The sequence below is a fragment of the Aplidium turbinatum genome, chromosome 6, assembly GCF_918807975.1.
Source record: "Aplidium turbinatum chromosome 6, kaAplTurb1.1, whole genome shotgun sequence".
NCBI lineage: Eukaryota > Metazoa > Chordata > Ascidiacea > Aplousobranchia > Polyclinidae > Aplidium > Aplidium turbinatum.
The window spans coordinates 20,648,930-20,660,673 of record NC_137477.1 but is presented as its reverse complement, the minus strand read 5'-3'; the positions used below and the strand labels follow the sequence as shown (position 1 = coordinate 20,660,673).

At 38.8% G+C, this 11,744-nt stretch overlaps 1 protein-coding gene across 1 annotated transcript in view; it reads right to left on the bottom strand.

Moving 5' to 3' along the window:
* Nucleotides 1-2,476: 2,476 nt before the first annotated feature.
* LOC145771643 (C-myc promoter-binding protein-like) overlaps nucleotides 2,477-11,744 on the bottom strand; it is a 33,569-nt gene continuing 24,301 nt past the window's right edge. The window contains exons 25-39 of the mRNA XM_082583369.1: nucleotides 11,531-11,710; nucleotides 11,188-11,330; nucleotides 10,728-10,819; nucleotides 10,121-10,310; nucleotides 9,617-9,788; nucleotides 9,176-9,262; nucleotides 8,743-8,867; nucleotides 8,311-8,432; nucleotides 8,156-8,207; nucleotides 7,371-7,738; nucleotides 6,819-6,879; nucleotides 6,271-6,477; nucleotides 5,788-5,998; nucleotides 5,288-5,494; nucleotides 2,477-5,013 (exon numbers count right to left, since the gene is read on the bottom strand). Coding sequence (XP_082439495.1) covers nucleotides 4,871-5,013; nucleotides 5,288-5,494; nucleotides 5,788-5,998; nucleotides 6,271-6,477; nucleotides 6,819-6,879; nucleotides 7,371-7,738; nucleotides 8,156-8,207; nucleotides 8,311-8,432; nucleotides 8,743-8,867; nucleotides 9,176-9,262; nucleotides 9,617-9,788; nucleotides 10,121-10,310; nucleotides 10,728-10,819; nucleotides 11,188-11,330; nucleotides 11,531-11,710 — 2,360 coding nt within the window. The 3' untranslated portion in view covers nucleotides 2,477-4,870. The remainder of the gene's footprint in view (nucleotides 5,014-5,287; nucleotides 5,495-5,787; nucleotides 5,999-6,270; nucleotides 6,478-6,818; nucleotides 6,880-7,370; nucleotides 7,739-8,155; nucleotides 8,208-8,310; nucleotides 8,433-8,742; nucleotides 8,868-9,175; nucleotides 9,263-9,616; nucleotides 9,789-10,120; nucleotides 10,311-10,727; nucleotides 10,820-11,187; nucleotides 11,331-11,530; nucleotides 11,711-11,744) is intronic.

Here is an 11,744-nt window from a genome sequence, read left to right as displayed (position 1 = left end):
GTTGCTGATTACCAACTTAATAGTTTGACTAATTTGTCAAGTGAAGCAAATCGAATAAATATCCAATGTGCACTGTGCCTAACATAAATATTTCAAAAACATTTATTTTAAAAATAAATCGTGGCGTGGATGCTTACAACTTATGTGGGTGCAAATGTAGAATGAATTTAATCCATGATGCAGTCACAATAGTACAAGGAAGGTAACAGCCTTTTAGTTGAGTCTGTCCTTAGCATCTCATTAACAGCTGTATACAACTTCAATTATATTTCATGCAAGTAATTTTATGATTTCGTTAAAGCTGATCCTTTTTTTCTCAAACAAGTTAAGGCATGGCTAATTGCAGATATTACCTGATTTGTCACATTTTTATTACATTATTACATCACATTTTTATTTTGTCCCACAAATCTAACAAATCGGCTTGCGAAAAACAAACTTGTCTGGGTTTTTTGTGTCTGTTTTTCTTTTTTGCTGTAACTTTTGCTGCATACGTCTATAATTATCCAAAAGGATGTAAAAATTCTTCATACGTAACATTCTACTTGTATTTTACCCGCTGGCAAAACGTGTCCTCTTTTTAGGTGATGAAAATATGGTAGGCCTACAAAAGACAGAATGTTGTGGAAACATATGTGGAGGCCATCTGCCAGCAGTGGCATGACCGGCTGATGATGATGATTGCGAATCAGGTGGCCAAAATATTTCAATTTTCTTGATTTAATTGTTTGTAGAATTTCTATGTTGGTTTGTATTCTAGATAGTTCATCTTTGTTTGTGATTTTGTTTTTCCATGAAATTTTAAGCATTCTTCTATAAATCCACATTTCAAATACCTCAAGTCGTTTAACCATTTGTAATGATAGTGTCCATGTTTCTGCATTGTAAAGTATCGAGTCCATATATAGCATTTCATAATTCGTTTTTGAGTGTTGATTTTGCGTGTTGTTAATGTCTTTTTCATTTTTACGAAGTTGTTCCTTGCTACAGTAGAATTCGTCTATAACGGCTTCGTTTATAACGTCAATTCGCCAATTACGTCACATTTCGCTCGGTCCCAGCAGAATTCCCATCTTTTACGTACATTGTAGTTCGGCTACAACAGCATCGCCTATAACGTCAATTTGCATGTAACAGCACCCTTTATTAGTCCCCAGACGTCTTTTATTCGTTTATAACGTCACTTTAAGCCATCACCTTCACCACGAACGGTCAGTCTTTTAATCCAGTTAGCGCTGCTGCTTGCAAAATGTCTTCCCTTTATTTTGCTACGTCGTTTGCAGCAGGGACTTTAATTAACTTTTTTCCCCGGTGAAAACCTATCACGTGTAAAAAGCAGCTCTACAGCTGACCTTTAAACAACTCAAAGCAACAGTTGTACGTGCAGTACTTCCGAAGTCACGGCGATAGCGAGCAAATCCTACATTATTTAGCAAAAGCTGAACGCTATGTGGTAGAGAAATCCGTGTCAAAACCGAAACAGTTGAAGATCAATGCCTTTTTATTTTCTACTACTGTATGTAACGAGCTGTATTGCGCAAATTTCCTGCAGCCTACCTTTCGCTGTAGGTTATTTTTTTTAAACAATTTCTTTGTTTACTGTATTTTCTGCGTGACTTTTGTCAGTTTGGTGGTACACAGTAAACCTGACTGGATTATACACCTTTTTAATAAAAATACAGTTTTGGAATAGTTTGCGGTAGTTCGTCTATAACGTCAGTTTTTGCAATCCTCTAGAGGTGCCGTTATAGGCGAATTCTACTGTATTTCTATTCGTCTCAATATTTCCGTTTCATAATAAATGTAATTTGAGCACTCTCCTTTGACACTTTGTCCAAATCGAAACAAATCGAAAATGACATGCTCCACGTGCAATCTTTTTGATTTTTTGTTCTTGGTGATTTATTCTTTTCTTTCCGAATCTATCAAGTTTTACTGAGCTGACCGCAGTCCATTGTTTTGCCGGTGTTTGTGTTGAATTGTCTTGAAGCTACTCTTGCGCCGCTGCTTTTGTGTTAAACTGTAGGCCTATGCCATTAGTTTTTTGTGTATCTTTTTTGGTTTGTTAATTCGAATACAGTATGGACATTCTTGTCTGATGCAAATAAATAATGATAATACAACAACACACAACCTACCTACGAAAAAAAATACGAGCAAAATTGAAATGCACAAGAATTAGCAAAATAAAAAGTGAAATTCTTAGAATATACTGTTGCAGGAATGAAAGGCTACGCTTTTAGAGTTCGGTGAGGCTTTTAGATTACAGTGGGTTTTGGCTAATTCGTCAGATCAAGTGGGTTAGAAAACAGTGTCGAGTGAATTGACCAATCAGATTAGACTATAAGAACAGGTAAAAACTGCAAGTTTAATATTTTGTATTTATTTGCAAATAAACAAAGCAGGCGTTGGAAAGCATTATCCGTCTCAGGACACAAACACCACCGGGCAGTAACCCAAAATCAACTTCACACAATCTCACTCAAGTCGTTTATTTGCTGCTGAAGTAAAGTGACTCAACATTTTGCATTCCTGGTTGAACCAGTACAAAAAGAATTTAGCCTACAATGTAGCCTAATAAACGTGCAATTGATATCATCAATCAACATGCATAAGCAGCAACGGAAAGTTTATGAAAAACATCAATAATGTAAATTAAATGGTTGATAGCTCACCTCCAATACATTGGCACAACTAACAGTTGCGAGCTGAACAAGTCGCGAAAAAATTTGTACTTTTTTAAACGGCAACAGTCAAGATGAACGTGACGCCACTGCTTGTTTCAATGTAGCCCATCTTTGCCATTTGTACGATTGCTGAATAGCGCTAGTGAAGTTGTAGATTTTTTATGTAAGCACCGACTTCGAGGTAACATTAGGGGAAAGGGATTCGTAATCGTAGAGGGGAATACCACCTAACTTTTTCCAAAGCATTAAAAAACAACAAAAAGTAATAGTTTATTATATGTATTCAGAATAATATTATTGTTTCCAGTATCTTTGATCATCGCTGGGTTGCGACCACCAGCTCATGTTTTAATCAAAAACTTCATTGGGTCATAAGCATTTATAAAACGTGACACAGCACAAAAGTACGATTGCCACATGGCCAAGAAATCATTTTTGATTTGGTAAATTTTCTCGTTCAATCCGGACAGCTCGGAGTCAACGAAATCAGTAAAAAGATATTCTGATTGCAATGAACTGGAATGCAGAAGCCTTCTAATTAAAAGTGAAACATTCAACCACAAGACACCACAAAGCAGTCAAATGGCTAGCAAAATTTGCCTTTTACGTTAATTCAACGTCTGAAGAAGTTGAATTGATGTGACGTGATAGGTTTTGTTGTCCGCTTATTCTGTAAAAAATCAACTGCGTAACAATTCGATTGGAAAAGTTTAAAAGTAATGAAGCAAATAGGAAAATAGTGTCCCATGCTTCCAGGCAGTAGTAACAACTGAGTGATCAAAGATTCTTTTTAAATTCATAACAAATCAAATGAAGAAACAATTAACAATTTGATACTGATGGGGCAGTGAGGAAAAGTGGATTGAATCCTGAGAAACTAGTACACAGAAAACCCAGACGCCAAAAACAAGTTGATGAAAAAAAAACAATAATTTTCCAAAAAAAAAAAAATACAATGATTTTCCAACAAGCTTCATGCTCTGTGTTGGGCATTGTTCAGATTAGTAAGGTACAGTACCAGACCTTACTTTTAAATTACTGTTCATTGTGATAGCCTATGGCGTCTATTAGCTGTTAAGTGTATTACCAGTAGGCAAAACAATAGCACTTGAATATTTACAGACAATTTGCAAGCCGGATATGATTTTCAACAACTCTGTAATTAATATCGATCCTCCAAATGTCAGTCATCTTTATGAAATGAAGCAAAATGCTCGTATTTATTGTAATATGGATGTATGACAATAAAAAGTTGATGATAAACGCCAAAAAAGAATAATGCCACCACTATTTTGATGTCACAATAAGCACGAGTATAAACAAAATCAGCGACTCTCATTTTTGCATCAGTAATGAGAAAAAAAGAGCCAGACACATATGCGGTCAACGATAAGATGCTTATAAGAAGTTACTCCTGTTTTACCGGCTGCCTCTTAACGGCCGACGTCTAATTAATCAATTCATTAAATTTTCGACAACAGCGAAATATGAATTTCTCATAGAATGACATTCTTCAGAGCCATGAAACGATGTTGTGGATGAACCAGGTGTTCAAATGCGTGAGAACAAATTCAAAGACAACTGATCACGTGACTGAGGTGGTGGTAACCGCAACGAGGTAAAAGAATCAAATAGCGATTGACTTGACATCAGGACGGTCAATTGAAGCATTGAAATAAGGACGATTGATCGTCTTGACATTAGTGGACACTTTAAACGTGGAGTCTCTGTAGTCCTGAGGATACAAAAACTATAGAAAAAATTGCGTTCTTTTTATGAAAACTTCCCTAGGATGCTCAGTTCTTTATCGAACCATGTCCTGGTGGACAAAAAAAAAATTCTTATTGCGTTGTTGCGAGTCAAAAAATTTCAGTTCGGAGAGACAGGAACTGATTGAAGACGATCGATCGTCCTGACGTAAGCAAAGAGAATGGCTCGAAAATCAAGTTGAAAATTCTATTTTGCAGTTGGATTGACATCACCAATGAAACTAAAGCAGAAAAGACACCAATGTACCGGATGGATCGCTACCCAAGAAGTAAAAGTTGCCCTTTTTACGTCGCCAGACATTGAAACGATGTAAAAGTGCCGCTTTTGCTAACTGCATACAAGCAACGCAGGCATCACAGTGACTACAGTCAATAAACGAATCCTCCTTTGCTCAAGTGATGTTGGTTTTGACGTCACTTGTAAAGATCAAGTTCTCCAAACAAATGGCGGCAGTTGATCGCGTGGTTGGTAGGCAGCTGGTCGCACGTCTTCGTGAGAGCGAGTTCGCCAATTGTCAGTGCATCGTAGGCTCTGATGTATCCGCGATCGAAAGAAACTGAAAAAACAGAAAAATACGTCATCCAATAGTCTACTCAGCTAAAGCAAGGACGCATTCTCGTAGAAATTTCGAAGCAACGAGTGTTTGACTTATAATAGCAAAACTTCTTTCAGTATCAGCGTATTTCAAAGACAACATCTTTTTGATTCTTGTCATTTAAACTGCGCATGGTTGCAGTGCAGCAAACTTAAACAGCAAATAAAACCAGTTACGAAAATCGATCCGAAAACAAAGCTGAAACATTGAATAGAAGTTTTTCGTTCCAACTCACCGAAATCGATCGATAACTTCCCAAGAGCGACAATGATCAAGTACAAGATCTCTCTGTATGAGCTTCTCCTGACACCTTGCTGCACGTTCAACTCGTTGAGAACGGCCACCAGAGGTCCTCGTACGTCTTCTTGCATGATACTATCTCGAATGCTTTCCAGGAATGATGAGGAATAAGCGAATTCCTCGTTCGTTACTTGGTTTACCACTGCGAATGGAGATGATAATGAGTCGTGTTGTTCTAACAATAGTGCACTGCGTTGTGAAATAAGATGACGCAAGTCTATTCTTTAGCACACACCCAACCAAGTCTTCTATTTTGTCGCCTATTGGTCGATTTTCAAATTTATCAACTGTTTATTGGGCATTTGACATAAGAATACATATTATTTTTCTAGGTATTGTACTCGTTCCTGAAGACATAAAGTCAAAGGAATGAAAAACTTATAGTTTTCCTTTGTCCAGTCAGCTATAGATTGACTACAGTGAGTAGATAATTACATTGATGCCAGACGCAGTACAAAGGAGGCTTCTCTGCGCCATCATGAAGCTTCAGATTATCCCACATCACGTGGATTATGACGTTGCTTTTGGTCGTTTGTGATTGGTTGTTCACAACAGACATCTCGCCAATACCGGTTTGCACCAGTTGAGATTGTAAGAGCAAGTTGTAAAGATTGGAATGAAGATTGAGTCTCCTGAAATACCAAACCTAAAATATAAAGTAGACTGTGTTAAAAACATCATACAGAAATTCACTTTTTTATAAAAAAAATCATACAAAGAAAAAAAATCTTAGTAAAAAACCTTAGTGGTGCATATTGTGTTCTACAAGCTTGCAAAACAACAAATCATACTTTCTATCGCAGTATGAGTCGACAAACTGTTAAAAGATTCCAAAATTTCAGCATAACTTTTAGCGTTTTCGACCTGAAAAATATTGACGGAATTTCAGCAAACAGTTGGCCTTCTATTACCACTCACCAAATTCCAGTAAATAATTGGATGATGGTCGACAAATCCAGGACTTGACAAAACGATTGTGCCCTCGTTCTCAAGCAAGCTTTCCAGCTCCTTTCGTAAGACCAATGAACTGAGGTAAGGAACGGCAACAGGTTCCAAAACTCGCGGAGAAAAAACGTTGTTAGTTCCGGTAGACTGACTCTCCATCGTCCCGATGCTCTGAGATTCCTATTGACGCCATTTACGAATCAAACGTTTATATTAATCTTGCAAATTGAAAGAAATAATAAACAATCACTAAAATTTGTGAAAAGTTAAAGATAGTAAAAACAAGAGGTCATCTACTTTTTATTCTTTGCTACAATTTAAAAAACATCACAAACTGACACAGATAAGTAAGTCAAAACACAGCGTTAGTGCTAGAACAACAGGAAAGACTAGATGGATGATTCGAGTCGTGTAAGCATAAGCAAACAAGCGATATAGTAACGCTTCTTGTCAACTTATAGCTTGTTACTGCATCATTACTTCCAACAACAGTGCAATGTAATAACTTCAAGTAAAATTACCGATGTGTTATCCGGAGTTGGCAGTGGAGAGCTTGGCTTCAAAGTTTCCTCATTTTCTTTTCTGTTTAAAGGACAGCACTCATTAGTGTAAGCAACGAATTTTGAGAATTTATTATGCAAAAATTGTCGTTTCCACCAACCAAGTTTATGCCTAGTGACGAAAGTGAACGAGAAAGCGAAGTCAACCAATCCGTCGCGTTTACTTTCAAGCATGCGATTGGATGTGATTGATTGAATCTTTATCCTCGAAGTAGGAAAGCTTCTTGCATAGCTTAATCCTGGCAGTTTTGCATAGTTGTAGACTAGAGGCTTTGAATCACTGACGCAGGCCCGGTCACCGAGGTTGACAGAGTGGAATTAATTGACAGAGTGAAGTTTCCGATTGTTGAAGTCTTGTTGCCGGGGAATTATTCCATCCATTAGAGTCCTTAACGTGCGTTGCTAAGCTACATTCTTGGCGAGACTCAGCTACATTCTTTAAGTGGGTGTCGAACCGAGGTCCTATCGAGTATCAGTCAACGTTATCACGCGGTGTAGCAAGTAGACACATACCCATCAGCAGAATCCACGATTGATGAAGACTCGGTGGCAGTGGATGATAGTTCTCCACTCTGCACTGGAACGAGTAGTTCAGTATCTTCAGTGGATGGAGGTATTGGTTGGGGTTGATCAGGTATCAGAGGCGAAGGTAACAACTGAGAACTAGGTGAGGGTGCTGTTAAAATGTCAAGAGGAGGAAAAGGTTGGTTTTGAGGATCGGCATCACCTTGAGCTACGTCAGCATTGGAAGAGGAGAGAAGATCGACAGAGGTCAGGTCATGAGGATCCAACATGTTGCAATTTCCTCCAACATCGGCCTCTTGAGATGAGGCTGGTTTAATCTTACCGCTTGACAGTCGACGCCCCATGTGCCGGTAATCCTAGTCACAACAGTGTGAGTTAGAATCGTGTGTTATCGCAAAGAATGTAAAATAAAACGATTTCTTGCTTCAAGTTGAAGAAAAAAAGGTGTCATTAAAGCAGCAATACGTACAACAAGGCTTCACGGTAATTTGACCCTATTTATGTTGAATACATGTCGATGAATATTTGAATATTAAACCAAACTAAAATGACGATGTACTCCTGAAAATCGTCTTTTTCACAAAAACGTCTAACAAAAGTTATGGTCATCATTTTCTATTTCGAAGAAGGACGCAGGTACACAACTAATGTACAATCGCTTGTTCTGAAGGGAGTGTTTTTATTAGCTTTTTCTATTCACTTTGCTCCGTACATGCTCTGCTCAGCACATTAGTCATTTCAAACAAGCAGAGTTGTCGACAAAACTTTCTCACCGTGATTTCGATGTTCAGGAAAGGAACAAACAAGGAATCGCAGAATGGACAGCTGGAAAAGAAACAGCAGTTGGTTGGATTTTCGACTTTCCTATCGTGCTACAGACTTTCCGTAACGTATATAGAACGTACAGTAACGTAATTTATCAACTTACTGCGTATTCAGATTGGAGTCATCAGCGATCCAGCCTGCCATGATCTCCTCGTCATAGACCAACGATCCGCACTTGTGGCAGCGAGAGCAACTACTGATGGTCACCTCAACGAGGTACGTGTCCTGGAAATGAAACAATCAAACATTAATCTCTCATACACCACTGCACTTAGTTGATAGGATTCGTCTTTGACGTTAAATAAGAAGTCGGAAGTTTTCAAGGGCCATTTCAAAACCTTTCACGCCACTGGATGGACATTACTGCCAATTCGTTGGGTATTTTCATCTTCTAAAGTCTTGTGCGGCGCCTAGGAGAGCATGGGTCGCACTACTTTGATAAGGATGTTGCTTAATACCATTATTATCACTGATCCCTTCTTCACCACCACGCGACAGCCAACCACACAATGGTCTCGGCGAAAGTGATAATTACCTTGACGTTTAATGACGTCATCGATGACGTGACGTTGAGTTCAGACGGCGGTTCATTGTTCAATCCAGGTATGGAGAGATGCGAGCTCGTTAAATAAGAAGGAACCCGGGATGAAGGATTTGTGTCTAAGAAAAAAAGCAGACTGATAGCATAGTAACCTCTGTGTCTCTTACTTTTTTCAGTCATAAATGACATTGATTGACGTTTTGATTGACGTTTTACATGACACTTTGATCTTACTTGTTACTGAGTTACACTTACGCGAGGTACAACCAGGATTAGGGTTAGGCCAGCCGATGAGGCATAAATATCGGCGTCAGCAAATATCAGAACATCGGCTGAAGATGATACAATGGGACAAACCATATACGCCAATCCAAACAAGAATGAAATCGATCAACCATGACCACATAGATTTCAACCATCCACTTACCGGCTTGAGGCACGCTGTGGGGCCTCCCGAGATTATGAGTCTTTTTGTTTTTTCTTCTGGTACGTCGAGTCACTTTGTCCTCTTGAGCTACGAGTGCATATTTGTGTTAGAATGAACGTATGCACGGGAGTGATGTACTTTTGAAGCACTCGACTGCCACGTCTTCACTGTCAGAACGTTTACACTACACTGCGTGATGTCAATTCAACACGCATGATTTTAGATCGACATATTATATTGGCTAGAACTATAGTTGATACTGATTTAATGAAAATTAATGATTGGCTAAGAAACCTCTTCTGAATAAGTATGAGATAACCATCCCGTGATAGTGCACAAAAGCTAGGCAGTCGAACGTAGAAAAACGTGGCCAATTAGACACATGTTTCGAAAACAAGTTTTGTCTAAAATGATGACGTAAGAACACTGTGATCAACTTACTGTTTCGCGACTCTTGCGCACTGTGAATGCTTTCAATACTACGCAGGCTAGACTGGCTGCTGTAATGCTCCTGTCCTTGCAACAGATGCTTCACGGAATTGGAGAAATCTGATGAGGACTTGCTTAAAATATCCTCCTGAGATCCGCGTAAGTCAGATGTAGATCCTTTGGTCTAAAAGACACACCAGAATAAATGAGGCAGCCACTCCCAATTAGAATGATAATCTGATGCAAATTGCTGAAGTTTTGAGTAAGAACGGCAAAAAAGAATCGAACTTTTTGTGAAAACAAGCAAAACAACTTTTAGAGAAAATGAAAATATTAACGCCATTGAGATTTTTAGGAGAAAATGTAAGGGTGCAAAGGTTTTTCACTTCAGAGTAGGGTACAAATCAACATTACAGTATATCAGGTAAGAAAACCACGCAACAGCATACTCTTTTCGCAGATACAAAGAGAAAACTTAAACACAACAAAACATACCACTTGCACTAGCAAAAGTACCTTTTCTGGGGTATAATATGCGATGCTGGCTTGCATGGTGTCGTTCAGATCCTTTGCTAGATTTGTCGCCACTTTCTTAGCCTTTGAGGCCATACCTAACGTTGTTGCTTTCAACAAGCTGTTGAACTTTGACCCGGTACCAAACCAACCTTGTTTTGCTGATGATTCGTCATCGTGGTATGTTATTGATCTGAAAATCGTACATTCAATTCATAAGCTAAAGTGCGCCTCTCTTGCTGGAACTTATATTAAGGGTCATCTCCAGACAGCAAAATTTAAAAATGACGGATTATGCTGTCTGGGTCAACTATACAGTATTTTGCAACAATTCTTTTTTAACCCTGTGCCCTTTCGCACTCCTAAATCAATAATAAAAAAACATTGCCATTTTACATCATATGCTGACGTATAATATTAGCATATTACCTTTAGCGCTGAATTGAGCCCTTATGACGTTCAAATGAAAGCATAGCTCAGCGAGAAGAATTAGTCCTTGTAACGTTCAACTTCTGTAGACGTTGAAACAATGCAAATACAATCTATTTTAATTACTGGGCGCAGTCTTCTTTGTACGACAACTTCATGTTTAGAAAAGGAAGCAACCCACCTCTGCAATGACAAGGAACTTTCCTTTCTTGGAATTGTCGGACTGGAGGAAGGCAAGCTGCTCTTCCTGTGGAATTTGCTCTCACTGACATCCTGCAATGTCAAAGAAACAAGTTTTATATTAAAAAAAAATAACGTAGGCAGCACTCGGCTGGTGTTAGAGGGCATTTTGTAATTCTTCTTGGTGTCAGCACTGGACTAAGCAGTCACTAGCACAGCGAGCATTGCTCTTTGTTGACCATGTCGGCGGGTCCTCCACGTAATAACCAAGCAAACCATCCAATCAGCAACATGTTTCACGACAACCGAACGCAGCAACACTGGTGTTCATCGCTGTCAATTCCTACTAGGCTTGGCTGCCGAGAAACGATATGCCTCAACATCAGGTTCGTAACTACCGGTGTCAGTTTCTACCTTACGTGGCTTCATTGGGGAGGTTAAGTGAATTTGCGTCTACTTACGGTGTTCAATTTTTCGTCGGAATTTTGTATCCTTTTCTTCTGGTCCTCCAAGATCGTCGCATCAGATGAGCAACGCACTAAAGTATCGTTCTGCAGGTAATCTTCAATTTCTTTCACTAAGTGACGGCTGTTGGACTTTGCGTCTGAAATTTAAACAAAGTTATCGTGCAACGTTGTGGGAACAGAAAGCAAAAGTTGATTACTGGCAATTAACTAATAAAAACTAAGTAAATATAAGTTCCATATTATAAGCAATGATGTAATAATAAGAGGTATAATAAAAAACATAATATGGTTTATCATACGTATCAACATTAAAGTCGAAGTAACAAGTTGTCCTCACGTTTTGCATCTCCACTGGAGCCTGGGCGGAAAGGTTCAGAGAAGTTGTTAGATCCTGGAGAGAGAGGATCTTCAGCGAGATGACTGATGTCCTCTCTGACAGCGGTTTGTTTGGACGAAGGAAGCGATGATGTTGTGTAGGATAAATGAAGAGGATCTAAGAGGAAGTCTTTAACATTCTCTGTGATAACACAAACGTTGATAAGCCACCACAT